This window comes from Rhineura floridana, chromosome 6 (assembly GCF_030035675.1).
Source record: "Rhineura floridana isolate rRhiFlo1 chromosome 6, rRhiFlo1.hap2, whole genome shotgun sequence".
NCBI lineage: Eukaryota > Metazoa > Chordata > Lepidosauria > Squamata > Rhineuridae > Rhineura > Rhineura floridana.
Genome location: NC_084485.1, coordinates 56,373,703 through 56,388,729, shown reverse-complemented (window position 1 = coordinate 56,388,729; position 15,027 = coordinate 56,373,703). Strand labels below are relative to the sequence as shown.

At 40.2% G+C, this 15,027-nt stretch overlaps 1 protein-coding gene across 4 annotated transcripts in view; it reads right to left on the bottom strand.

Moving 5' to 3' along the window:
* Nucleotides 1-1,235: 1,235 nt before the first annotated feature.
* Nucleotides 1,236-15,027, bottom strand: part of SLC16A1 (solute carrier family 16 member 1) — a 61,510-nt gene continuing 47,718 nt past the window's right edge. For all 4 annotated transcript variants that reach the window (XM_061631984.1, XM_061631983.1, XM_061631986.1 and 1 more), the window contains 3 exons: nt 8,171-8,314; nt 6,195-7,064; nt 1,236-5,480 (listed from right to left, as the gene is read on the bottom strand). In XM_061631984.1, the coding sequence (XP_061487968.1) occupies nt 5,203-5,480; nt 6,195-7,064; nt 8,171-8,314 (1,292 nt within the window). In that variant the 3' untranslated portion in view covers nt 1,236-5,202. The remainder of the gene's footprint in view (nt 5,481-6,194; nt 7,065-8,170; nt 8,315-15,027) is intronic.

Below are 15,027 nucleotides of genomic sequence, written 5' to 3'. Positions count from 1 at the left end.
CCTCTAGGATCAGAGGCAGAATACCTCTGAACATCATTCACTGGGAAACAGCAGGAAGAATTTATCGCACTAGTGTTCTGCTCCCGCTCTAGGATGCACACCTTAACGTGGTAAGGGGGTTTGAGAGTGTTCAAGAAGCTGAGAGCAATGCTAGAGGCTAGCCTCCTGGCAGGGGCACCCAAGGCGGAATGGTCAAAGCTGAAAGTTGGACAGTGAAAAATGCAGGTAAGAGAAAAATCAACTCATTTGAAGTGTGGTGTTGGAGGAGAGCTTTGCACATATCAGGGACTGCAAAAAAGACAAATAATTGGGTGTTAAAACAAATTAAACCAGAACTATCACTAGAAGCTAAAATAATGAAATTGAGGTTATCATACTTTGGACACATAAGAAGAAGACATGATTCACTAGAAAAAATAATGCTGGGGAAAACAGAAGGGGTAGAAAAAGAGGAAGACCAAATAAGAGATGGATTGATTCCATAAAGGAAGCCACAGACCTGAACTTACAAGATCTGAACAAGGTGGTTCACGACAGATGCTATAGGGTCGCCATAAGTCATAATTGACTTGAAGGCACATAACAACAAGTGTTCTGCTTGTAGCTTCCCATCAGCCACTACGGCAAAGAAGATGCTGGACTAGACAGGCCTTTAGCCTGATGCAGCAGGTCTCTTCTTCTGTTTTTAAATATCTTCATTACAAAGTGGACATCTAGCTCTACCCTTGCTAAGAGTTAAAATGAAATATAGTTTCGTGACTGAGGAAAGGAAGCAATTCTACATGCCAAAAGAAACAGTAGCAGCATAATGCTTTTGGATGCCAGCATGTCCCTTACATTATAAAGGTAATAATTCATTTTATCTATTTTATTATATTACAGGCATTTTCCCCCACTCTCCAAGTGTGTTCCCAAGGGGCTGTAATTGCAATGGTTTGCATCCAATGGTATTTGTATGTGAGTGGGATAGACTTTCACTCATGCAAATAGACTTCTCCTCCCCTCTGTGCACTCCCAAAATCTGCTCTAGAGTGTTGGAAGAACCTCTGGAACAGATTTGGGGGTATGTGAAGGGCTGCAGGGGGAGGAGAGAAAGGGAGAAGTGTGCTCACATCATGTTAGATTCTACCCAGAGTTTTTTAACTTACACAGTAAGCATAGAGTTGAGAGTAAATCTATATATTTGCAGCTATTATCATGACTCCTTGTACTAAAAACAACATTAATCACACCTGAAAGGTTTCATTGTTAGTTTATTGCATTATGAGCCAGTTTATTATGAACTCTTGACACATGGAACTTCTGAACATATAACTTGTGTTTACAATGTCACAGTTCAAAACAGTACAATAAAATCTGTTTATATAAAATACTCTGTTGGCTTTATAAACAAACATAAACTAAAGTATGAAAATACCCTGACCTGTTCCTTTTTGTACAATTCTAGAACAGAATGCAATTACATTTTTAAAAAAATCCAATAAACTAAGCAGCCAAGACAACAGAAGAGGATTTCACAGTGCATTGTGTAATACTGGAAAGAGAGTTCCACAAACTGTTTAAAAAATAAAGGGAAGCTCACTTGTCAGAATCTACATAGTTGAGTGAGTGAATGAAAACTACACAGTCAATTTGTTCAGCTTTATTTGCATAAACTAAAAGAATGGGACAGTTATTAGCTCTACTATTTGCACAGTATTCTAAGAAAGCATCCTTGAGTTTCCACAAAATTGATAGAATTCTCTCTTCAGTATAAGTTTCAAACAAGGCAAGCACTTAACAGAGCAGTAGTTTACCTTCAGTAAAAATCTTCAGGATACACACTAAAGAAAAATCAGATATCTTAAACTTGTTCATCAATTTCCTAATCTTTAAGGAGAGATATTGGCATTAGCAAGAGGGGGAAAGCTAGTGGGAGTGGCTAACCTGTGACCCTTCAGGTATTATTGGACTACAACTTCCATTATCTCCAACCACTAGCCATGCTGGTGAATACTGAGGGGAATTGGAGTCCATCAACATCTGGAAGACCACAAGTTCGCCACCTCTGCTAGAGCATAATGTTAAGATTAGTATTTAAGGATGTATCTGTATGAACTTTTTGTGGAGAGTGATAAATTGTTAAGTTGTACTGAACAATGAATTTCAACACTCATATTAGAAAACCACCAATATGCATCCTGGACATTCTGGTGCTGAAGGTTTGCAATTGTATTTCTCGCTATTATTTTCCTAAAAAGAGAAACACAAGTCTGTGCTATTCATCTAGAAGGACCTGCAGGGTCCTGCATGTAACAACTTGAGGCAATCACAGGATAAGAACACTGGAAACAAAGTCTGCAGATGTAATTGGAAATGTTGGTGGGAGGGACTGATGTGCCACATTGAACCTGCTTTTCGGTGGCACAAAGTTTCCTGTACTTGTGGCATATTACTAATGTGCTCAATCAACATACAGGAAGTTCCTGTGCAGATGTTCATCCAAAGACATTGCCCTAGAGCAGCCTTTCCCAACCAGTGTGCCTCCAGATGTTGTTGGACCACAACTCCCATCTGCCTCAGCCAGCATTGCCAATGGTCAAGAAAGATGGGAGTTGTGGTCCAACAACATCTAGAAGCACACTGGTTGGGAAAGGCTGCCCTAGAGAAAGAAAGAAGCCAACAGAATCTCAGCTTTCAAGATTAGAAGCCTTTGTACTGAGAGCCATCCTGCAATGTATCAAGCCAGAGAATTTGAGAACATTAAGAACACCCATTAATACTGCAACACCAGCTGTTTGGAATGGAACAGGAAAAGAAGTAATCTTCGAGACACCGCTAAACAATTTGGCTCCTATTAAGCCAGGTTGAGATTCCCAGAACAGGCTCAACAAAGTAAATTTTTAATTTTTACATATGCTAAAAAGATAACTGCAGCACAGCAAGATGATAACACACTTTACACACTGAAACCAGAAAAAGGCATTAGAAGATGTGTGTCTCCCACCAAAGACAAGTTCAACACCTTCTCTTCCTCCCTAATAGTGCAAAATGTGCAACAATGTCAGTATGTTAAGGACTTTCTGAGAATTGCAAGCAGCAACCAATGAAACTGAGCTGGGTGGAATTATCTAGGAGGCCAATGGCATAATTTTGTATTACTAGACATTACCAGATGAGGAGACATTGCTGTTTTCAATGTTTGCCACATATCTTCCATAATGTCTGTTTCTGGTCTAAGGATATAGAATTCGTAACAATTTTGCCTTATTAAAAAGGTATGCGAGCAAGGTACTAGCATTCACTTCAGCAGTCATATTGACATATACAGTTCACACAAGCAAGCAGCAGGTACATTCCAAGAGAAAGTGTGTTTCTGTATTATTCTTTTTTCTTGGTTTTTACAAGATTGACTTGTGTTACTGGTGTCTTGGGCTGAAATCCTTTATATGCTTACCCAGGAGTAAGCCCCATTAAACTCAGTAGGGCTTACTTCTGAGTAAGCACATATATATGGACTGCACTCTTAGTGGAACTTTACGTGTTAAAGGGATCCTTTGCATCTATCTCCTAACAAGATGGCTCACAAGTCAGAAATCAATATACTCATGGAATCACTAGGAAAAGTGATATGCTATAAAATTAGTTAAAAGTAGCAGGGAGAACCATCAGCATTTGGGGGAATTATACAAAAGAGTTTATTTGAACAAATCAGTGTCTTGCAGAATTATTTATTAACTTTTCAGTACAACTAGTCTGTGACCTGCAAGCTGCTCTTTGTTATCCTGCCACGTAAAGTGTGATTTTTGCTGTCACTAATAAAAATAAATAAATACATGCAAAGGATTCTCCTATCTTTACCAAATAAAGTGTCTTTACAGTTGTGCAGCTACATATCATTTGAAATTCTTAGCCCATGTGGAGTAAGGAACCAAAATGGAAAGCACAAGAAACTAAGAAAAAGTAATGTATCAGTCTCTGATCAGTTCTAGAGTACACCTACTGTTCTTCAAAGAATATATCCTTGGAACAGGTAAGAAAGACGTATCTGCTCTGATAGTGTAGCTAGCGTTAATACTGTTTTCTGGGCACTACTCTCTACAAAAGAGGGCACTAGATCCCCCTCCCAATCAGATCAATACTTAGAGGAACATGAAAATGAATCCCTTTGGAAGTGGTGGAGTTAGGAGGGGGCAATGAGATGCCATACCAGCATGAGTGTCAATGATGTGCTTCTTCAAGTGCAAGCTGCACCAATTTCAACCAGACTTGCTTCCAAGCAAGTGTGTTTGAGGTGACATCATTCATCTTTCCTATTCCAAAGCTAAGCTCAAGCACTGCATGAGTCAAACATATAAAGAAAAAGGGTTAAATATAGGTTCTCTCAATGTCCAAGACACCCAAAGTAATCAACTCATCCTCTTGCACCAATACCCATTTCATTTCAAAAATCTTCTAGGCTGAAGACAACCAGTAAACTTGTGATGATTAAGAAGTAGGCTTGACTCCATAACAAGTCAAGTGAAAGACTGTATGAAAATAACTTTGCATATTTTATTCAAATTTTGAGACCTCAACATTTAACCAGAAAGGGATTTTTAACAAACAAACCCCACAACAATAAGAAGAGATTTCAAAATTGTTAGAAACACAACCAAACTGGCATGAACCAGAATCCAGAAACATTAGAACTTCAATACTATTTATTAAAAATCTACCAACCCATTAATCACCTATGCTCCAAAGATATGCATACTACTACCAAGAGTCTGGTCACAACAGATTTTAGAAGCATGTGAAGTAGTGTTGATTTAACACCCAACCTTGAAACCTACTGAATAAAAAAAGAAGTCAGATATCCTTAATGGATAGAGACTAACTACAAAACAGTAAGTGGTACAGTTTGTAGAACCAGGTTAAGGCTCCAGAATACCCTAAATGTGGAAGCTCTAAGGCACATAGTACATTCACATTACTGTTAAAAGAAGTCAGAGTATAAAAATTTCCCTCCCTTCCCAGTACCCAATAAAAAGATGGCACTGCCCACTGAGTTCTGTTACTCCTGTCAAATGCTGATAAAGACAATTTGTAGCTTTGTTTTCTAAAAAAAATTCACCTGATTTATACACTTCGCACCACTGTTCACTACCAACAGTGCTCCCCCACCCATCCACACACAATTTATCATGTTGATAAATCCAGGAAGGCATGATGAAAAGTCCCTCACATGTGGCTATCCTCCTCTTTTACAGCATCCTCTATGTTTTTCAGAGGAAGATTGGCCACATCATTGCTGGGCTCTTTTTGTTTTTCAGCCTCATCAATGTTGGTTTCCTCTTCTTTCCCTTCAGCCCTCTGCTTGTCCTCAGCCTTCTGCTCTTTTGCCAGCAACCTGTAATTGATGCCCATTCCAATAAACAGGAAGATCCCAGAGACAATTAGGATGATGCCACATGCCCAGTAGGTGTATTTGTAGTCACCATAAATGTCATTGAGTTTACCTAGTAGGCAAAAAAAAGGTACATTATAAGATTATTCCCTTTTTAATTCATGGCTAGACAAGCAAGTCTCAACCTTAATACTAAGGACTGTGGCAACTTTCTCCTCTCCCTTTTTAGGTTGTTTTCTACACAGGTGCAAACCCATACATTAGTTTACATAAGCAACAATGGAAGTAGATAGGTTAACTCCACCATAAATATGTAATACAGGGTTATGAGAACTGTATTACAAGCTGGTACAATCACTTCTGGCATTTGCATAGTGCCAGAAGCAACATAATTGTCAGGCCATTTCTGACTTTATAACAGGGCCTTATTCACATCTGGGCCACCTCTCAGGTGTGACCTATCTTTGGTGGGTGGGGTTAGATACAAAGATGGGCAAAAACAAAAAAAATGTAAATTTTAAACTTCATACAGTGGTTTCTACACACACACATCCCCATCCATGCAACCATAAGGCATGATCAGCATTGAAGGTGCATTCCAGCCAGGCAAAAACACTCAAGGAAAGGATATGGCCTGGGGAAGAGTTCCAAAGACCAGACAGAGAGGCCTGGAGGGCCAAATTTGCCCCCCGCCCCAAGGTTTCCCACCCTGACTTTAATGGTACAATGAACCTTCCTGCCCCCTCCTCTCATGTCACACCTACAACTCACCAAAAGGCATCCCCAAACACTACCCTCTGCAAAAGAAATACAGAAAATACTCTACCTAGGAGAGGTGGTCCCAAAAGAACAGGGCAACATTCCACTATAGTCACCAAACCAACAGCACTGGAGAACCGTTGAGCCCCAACCAGATCCATCAGTGTTTCAAACAAGACAGAGCTGAGCCAGCCAAAGGCAAATCCAAAGAAGCCAGCATAGATGCAAAAGCCGGCATAGGTGGTAGATAAAGGGACCAGAAGGTGGCACACTCCATTATAGATTACAGACACAGCGAAGAAGTATTGGATCCTGGGCCTCACCCACTTGGTGTTTGCTACCAAGCCCATGGACGGCCTGGCAACCATATCCACAAAGGCTAGAATTGACAGCAGAAAGGCAGAAGATTCTTTAGAGAAGTGCATACTCTTCCCATAATTACTGAGAAAGACTAATGGAGTAAACAGTCCAAAAAACATGACGACGTTGCCAAACAGGTACAGCAAGAAGCCACGATGTGTGAACAGAGACAAATCCAAGAACTTGTTAATAGTCTCAAAAACTGTGCTTTTCTGCTTTTTAGACTTCCCAGCTATAAGGTCTGCGCTCACATCTCCTGCTCCTTCTTCTTTTCTCCCTGTTTTACCAGCCTCCTGCAATGCTTCCTTATTAACTTCTTTCTTCTGCTGCTCCAGCTTGGTACCTATTGGTCTCATTAGAGATCCAGCAACACAGCAGTTCAGCAAGAGGCCCCCAAGGATTAAGAAGCTTCCTCTCCACCCAAAAATGCTGTAGAAATACTGATTCAGGGGAGCCAGAGTAGACAAAAATACAGGACTGCCTGCCATAGCTAGTCCATTAGCCAACGGACGCTTCTTGTAGAAGTACTTGCCAATCATAGTCAAGGCTGGGTTTAAATTAAATGCCAGTCCAAGGCCTGGGAAGAAAAGTAAATGCATAATTAGATTAAGGACATGAGAACAGCCGCTACGCAAATCCACCATTTTAGGGAGCATATTTATACTAAAGAGTCAGATACTAAAGAATGTAAGGGCAGACCAGGGGAAGACTGTGAAGGGCATTGGCTCTTCCTTACCAGGCTCCTGTAAGGTAAGATGTGGTGCTGTGCTTCACAATAACAATCCAATGTTGGGCGGTTTGGCAGGGACTGGGAGTCATGTGCTGCATCTTCCATGCAGAGGTTTCTCCTCTTACAAAATGAGAGGTCACCATAGAGGTAACCGTAGTAATACCTTATTTCCCATACAGCGGTACCTGCTGGGTTGAAGGCAACGCACCCTCCTTCCCCCCACGCCCCCAGCTCTAAGTTATTCAAAACCTATTTAAAACTATTAATATTAAAAACCATAAATTAAAACATTATAAATGTAGCAGAACATTAAAAACAGAATTATTAAAACCACATAGACACAAGAGTCAGGAGGATAAAAAAATAAATATAACATCTAAAAAGCCTAGGCAAATACAAAGGTCTTCACTTGGTACCAAAGAGCAAACAAAACTGGCATCATGTGAGCCTCTCTGAGTAGGATGGGATACCACAATAGAGAAAGGTTGGCACCTGTTTCACTTTAGATAGCAGGAGGGTCTAAATAAGAGCATCTGAAGAAATTACATATTCATGTGGGAGCAAGTGGCCCATGAGGTACACTGGTCCCAAGCCACTTGCTGGAGCTAGGGAAGGTGAGGTACAGTGGACTGTCCTTGGCAAAGCTTTGATAATGTCACAGACAAGGCTCCCAAGAAGCATACCTCCAGGCCCAAGAGGCTGATCATTCTGAAAACAGAATATGAATTTCTACATATTAAATATTCCAACTTAGCTTCCTCAGACACAGATAAATTAATCTGAGCTCTCTAAAATCCTTTGCAATTACATAGTATAATACTTGCATGTCTGTTTCATAGGCTACATTAGCTTTGTTACATCAGTATCATATCCAATATTATCACTTCAAAGGAAGAACCACATTACAAGGATTAACCAAGAAAAAGTAGGTGTCCTGGAACTGTGCCACTCACCTCCTACAACCCCGACACAAAAATAAAGCTCTTCTACAGTATTACAGAACGATGCAGCAATCAAACCACACCCTGAAAGGCAGCCACCTGCAATCATGACTGGCCGGCTGCCATATTTGTTCACGAGAATACTGCTAATGGGACCTAGGAGAAAATAGAAAAGACAATTATCCAGATGTGAGAGCAGTTTTACATTTTATTCCATTTCCCACACATTGGAACAGGTGCCTGCCAAGTGAAGCATGAGCTTTTGAAGGCTGTGGATAATATAATGAATACTAAATATTAGCCTGTTCATCCTGGGCTTATTCGTATATTGCATTTGAATCCTACGAACTGCAATTGGAGTTCTGCTTGTGGTCAAGGGTTGTTCTACTGCAACACCCTAAAAAAACTGTGTGGTGGGTGACTATTGTGAATAGCATGCAAAGTGTTGTGGGGGAGACAAATTGAAGACCTTCTCCCTTGGGCAAGCAGCTCTTTGGATTCAGCCTATTATTTTTTTCAGGTGTACACAAGCTTTGTATGCAACAACGTTACCTCTTTACCCTAGCTTTAGACGCCTGAGACATATATTTTTAGGACCCACCCTATTAGGTAGCTTTTAATGCTGTATTTTAAAATTGTTGTAACTTGCCTTGGTGGTACCTTTGGGTGAAGGGCAGGTAATTAACAACAACAACTTGCTTGGAATTCTATACAGGCAAGTGAATGGCCTGATGGAGGAGAGACTAAGCACTCTGCCAGCCTGCTTGGCTTTTATGCCAGCTGAGGAGGAAGGAAAACATCTTCCTCTATGGCCAGCATGGAAATACAGTTGGCTGGTAGAGACCATTCCTCTTCTACCAGTCTTATCTGTAGAAGGCTTTTTTTTTTCAAACTTCCTTTGAAGGCTGCAATGAAATGTACACTTACCTGGGAGTAAGTTCCATTGAACCCAATGGAGCTTACTTCTGAGTAGACATGTACTGGATTGCAGCCTAAGATGAGATACCTCCTTTCACTAGTCTCACAGGCTAGCTTCCTGTCAAGTGTGCAACATGTTTAAGAAATTGGGATCTATGGACTTTTTAAGGAAAGCTGGCTTCTTGCTACCTTTTGAGGTACTATAACACACTTCAGCCTATGTCGGCATCTGTGGCCCTGTCAAGTCTCTTAGAATGGGAGATAGCTAAAGAAAAAGTAGTAAGATGGTGCAGAAAAATCCAGCATCGAAGCCCACTGCTGTTGGGCAGGCCCCTTCACTTTATTACTTTTGGTGTCTGCTAAAAGCTTTTGTTTAAGGAAGCCTACCCAAACATGTAAATCTGATATGTAATTTTATAATGTATATTTTAAAAACTGCTGTTTTTATTTATATTTTGAAAAATGTTAGATTAACTTGTTTCTAGCATGTGATTTTAACAGTAACTTTAATGTACATTTCATATTTTATGTAATCTGCTTAGAGGTTTTGACAATTAAGCAAAATATAAATCCCTCTAAATATAAATAAAAATAGCACAGAATAAAGCCGTTCCTAATGCAGTGCACATGCAGATACTTCACCCATTTTTCCCACAAACTGTGAATGTCTGCCGTATTCTAACAGTAGCCTAATGTGCAAGGGGTAAGTTGTCCAAGGAATATGTACCAACATGCAACTGACCCATGGATTTGTGCTGGTGTTGATGCACTTGCATGCTGGGGCTCTTAAATAACGACAGGGCATTATGAATCATTTAAAAAAAATCCTGCGGATACACAGAATGAGGCAGCTTATAGGTACTAGAGCATTAGCTTTCTCAAAACTGTTTTTGACAGTTTAGGAGGGACTGCTACTGCACACCAGAATAGATGATACGTATGTGAAAGTAGGTTTGATATCAGTAACTGCAAATGTAAATTAGATGTGTCATCAAACGTACAATGAATGCAGAGACTTACTCCTTTCAAGTGCATTTGGTTGTTTCCATTATTTGGGGGCGGGGCGGGGCGGGGGGGACAACACAAAACTCAGTCATCAGATATACCTGTATAGAGATATAGACCACTTGAGCCCCACCATTTGGAAAAAAGAGCAACACACACTCAAATTAAAGTTTAAATGTGTCACCAATAATAGAGGGATGAGCAAGACAATCTCCGGTCCCAGTTAGTATCAGCTGTTCCTTAAAGACATATTGGCTAACATCTGGATTACTTTAGCATATTAATTCCCTGGGAAAATTCTGGAGCATATTATAAAGAGGTCATTCCATAAGCACCTTGAAAACAATGCAGCGATTACTAGAAGCCAACATGGATTTATCAAAAACAAATCCTGCCAGACTAATCTTATCTCATTTTTGATCAGGTCATCTCCCTAGCAGGCAGTGGAAATGCTGTGGACATAATATATCTCGACTTCAGCAAAGCTTTTGACAAAGTGCTCCATGATATTCCGATTAGCAAACTAGCTAAATGTGGGCTGGATGGAACAACTATCAGGTGAATCCAGTTGGCTACAGAATCATACTCAAAGAGTGCTTATCAATAGTTCCTTCTCAAACTGGGGGGGAGGTAACGAGCAGGGTACCGCAGGGTTCAGTCCTGGGCACAGTGCTCTTCAACATTTTTATTAATGAATGAGGAGATGCATGGAATACAGATGATTCTTTCACAGCTTTTAGTAACAGGAACAGCCATATCTGAGTAAGAAATGTGTGTGATGGACTCCAAGGGGAGCTTTTATACCCTCTAGGGGGTGCCTTGCTCACCCAAGAGCTACTTATGTTCCATTTGTATCTATTATGTTAGTACCCAAGTCAGGCTGGTTTAGGAGAGGAATCACAACAGCAGGCACATTTAGACTTTTGAGTAAGTGCAATGGACAACATCACTCTGGTCACTTTTCTCTCCAGATCAGGCCCTTCACCCACAGAGAAGAAGAAAAAGAGAAAACAAGTGTACTCTTTGCTTTTCCAAGGGACCTGGATAAGAGTCGTAGTCAATGGAATTAATCTGAGCCTCGAAAAGCACAAAGAGCTGAAAGAGGAAGTGGAAAAGAGCTCCACTTTATGTACTTTTCAAAGAAAAAAAGGTAATTGCCACCCCACCTAATTTAACAAAATGTATGTACCACTTGATTGTAAAAAACCTTCAAGCAATTTACCTCTTGACCAAGGAGGTGGGGGGGGGTCATTGTCTTCAAGGGCACCAGGAGTAGATCTCAAGGGGGGCACTACACCCACAAGTGCCATGCTGATGACCCACAGGTTAAAATGTGTATTTAAGGCCACAGCCACATTGTTCAGTCTTATGGTAGTTTCATCTGACACTACCTTAGAAGTGGTTTAATTACATTAACATTTCATAAACAACTTGCAAAATGAAGGAGAGGTAGCAGAGTGGGTGCAAATGCATATGAACCACTTGTCATTGACTGACACAGCTGACAGCAGTATTTCTCCAGTGGCAAACACAGACTGGTTGTGACGGTAAGCAGCCTGTAGTAAATTTGCTGTTTGTTCAATACAGTAGGGTCCCACTTTATGGCGCTTCACTTTATGGTGCTTCACTAATGCAGCGGTCTCAGATGCAATTAGACTAAAGCCCCACTCATACGGTGCTTGTTCCACTTTTACAGCGGTTTTCGGGCATCGCGCACCATTCTATTCAATGAGTTCCGCTTTTCAGTGGTTTTCGCTTTTGGGCGGGGGTCTGGAACGTAACCCGCCATATGAGTGGGGCCCTACTGTACATGAATCTGTTATGTTAGCTCCAAGGCAGGTCCATGAGTGGTGAAAAGTAGTTTGATGGTGGGCATAGCAATCAACTGAACAGTTGCAACCCAATTATAAAACAGTGTTAGCAAAGAGAAGATATTTTAGTATTATTTGTGTGTCCAGTTCCCAGCCAGTCAGTAACTGTAATCACAGTTCAAATCCTCTCTAGTCAAAGTATTTTATGTACAAATTATATTTTTAATTACCATCCAAAGATTCCAGTCTGATTAATTTACACGGCAGCATTTAAAATACTTCATTATAGAAGTACCCTAAATCCAAAATAAACAGTGATTAAGGGCAGACTCAGGGTTCTACAGACACTAAAGTCTGTTTAAATAGAAGTGAATGTGCATGCCATGAATGTTAAATGAACTGGTTTCTCCATTAACAAGTAGCAAGGTCATCAAAACGACACAGAACCCATGATGACCCTTGCCCTGGATAACTAAACAGAAGCTGGCCAGCCTTGACAAAAGCATCCTAGTTGAAAAAGAAGACATTCTGAAATCCCAACAGAATTCCAATTGGGTCATATCACCTATTCCACTTGGTGTCCTTCTGGCTCTTTTTAGAGAAGCATACAAAATACAGCAGGCTCCTTTCAGCATATCAGTTATTTTCATAATAGCCCTACTTTAAAAAAAAATCGCTGTGAAGGAATTAGCCCCATTTTACAGATGGGTTGCTAAAAGACTGATTGATGAGAAATCTCAGAATTAAATCTGGGACTCCCAAATTCCAAGCGTGAATACAAATAAAGCTGTTTGCACTAGGTAAGATTGGTGGTTCAGCACTCAGTATTATTTATTCAGACAGCCACAATCCAAGGTCTCAGGCAGATGTCTATCACAGAAATGACAGGGACTCAATATGGGACTTTAATAGGCAAAGCATACGTTCTGCCACTGCACTATGGCACTTTACCCATTGTTTCCTTTTTATATAACAGACATTAACAAAAGCGTTCCTTGAAATTTTCCTTTGAAATTATGCCTATAGGAGAGGAGGGTAGACTTCTTTCTGTCAAGGGCTACATTTCCTCAAGGGTAATCCATTAGGGGCTGCATGCCAGCAATAGCTGGAGTAAGAACAAATAACCGAGTGTTTTAGATTAACTATTTGAAATAACAACTGCCCTACTTTAATTTTCACCATAGTTACCTCATATTAGAAGTTCCAGTCCTATGCAGACCCACTGAGTTTGACAGTATTACTCTCAAGTAGACAAGATTTGTTCTGAAGTACAACAGACTCCTGGAAAGCAAGGGAAAGTAGTTCCTTTCCAACTTAAATCCGCTCTCTACATACTACTACAGAAGCCTACTATCCAATAGCTATAGGGGGGGAAACGTTCCCCAAGACATACAACAAGGAAAAAAAGTAAGTTAAAACAAATGCACATCAAACAAACCCTTCAAATAGTACTGAAGCTACATAAAAAAGAGGGGCAGACCCACTATTAAGAGGCAAGGAAGGAAGGAAGGAAGGAAGGAAGGAAGGAAGGAAGGAAGGAAGGAAGGAAGGAAGGAAGAAGGAAGGAAGGAAGGAAGGAAGGAACTCTGATCAGGTAGAAGAACAGAGCAGCTTTCAGTGATTATCACAAACGGCATAAAATGAAGATGGAGTCACATGTGGCCACAGTTTGCCCACTTGTGTCCTATAAGAATAACACTTAAAGTGGACACTACTGAGTTGTACTAAGTTATAACATGGAGAATTGGCATAATTCAAATCCAGTTGACAGGGCGAGCACAAAACCAAATTACTCTTGGCTTCATAGAATAAAATCTCCATCAAAGAGTGGCTTACGTAAAGTTTTGCAGAAGATGAACTTTGCATTGTGATTATACAAAACTCTTAAACAGGAGAGCTTCCAAGGTTTTAGTCACTACTAAAGTACCTTGAAAAAGAGCACAGTGCAAAACTATGATTTTAATAAAAACATTTTAAAAGGTTTAAAAAGGACAAGGACTCTTAACAAGAAGTGCAGCCACAAATAAATATACACTAAAAACCAATACCCATGACCAAATGAGACCTGAAAATACTGCTTGAGTCTGGATATTTTGGAAGTATATAGACTGCTAATGAAGTCATTTTGTCCCTATTTTTAGAACAAACCTCTCATTTTATCCATAATTCCAAGCAAAAGAAAAACATCTTCACTGTATTCTGTAATATGAAGAGACTTTCTATGCATAGGCAGCGAAAGGCAAATGCTACTAAGGTTCCTTTGAGAAGAAGGGCAGCATATAAGTTAATTAAATAAATATTTCAGCAGCACAATAGCACCTAAGCATCAGTGACAACTAGTTTAGCCCTCAGCAGAACATCCTAACAGAAACATACCAGGTCTATGTTATCAGATGTAGCCCCACCCACTTGCTAAAGAAAATAATGCCTGTTCAGCGCCATACAATGTAAGCAGGATTATGCCTAGAGATGGAGAGCTCTCAAAGTTTATTACAAGATTCACACTTGTTGGATGACAACTGCATAGTAGGCAAGGTTTAACAAACGATCAAGGCCTATAAAACATTTACAGCAATAACAAAAAAAATACTTTTTGTGGGTTGGGTGTTTGTTTAATGTTTGTTAAACAAACATTTTTGTTATTCATATGCACAAAATTGTAAGGTTGTTATCAAAATAGCTGCAGTTTGCATGGCTGTCGAAAGATTGTGCTGCAAACTACAGTGTGATGACAGACTTATGAGACCTGCAGAGCCAGTGGAGGAGGTAGACAGAATAAAGGGAGCGGATGGGAAGCTTTAGCAAGGGGTAAAGGGAAGGGTAGATGGCAAGGAGCTGGTGAACGATGTGCACAGGGGTGCAGCCCCTAGTATTTTATATCATTTCATAGATATCATTTTGTGGTCCTAAAACTTATTGTAGATTTTCTCTTGACAGAATAACAGACCTTCAAGCTTAAACTCCCCCTCTCCAAAAAATCAGCACCCAGTTTGTAGAACTGCACTTGGGTACACCCATATAAAATAGACACAGTGAGCAAAAAACTGCATACCCGCCCCCAAATGGAGGGGGATTTGAGATGTTCATTATGTTTCAGGACTATGGGTTAGGGTTAGGGTTTTAAAAGAAATTAGC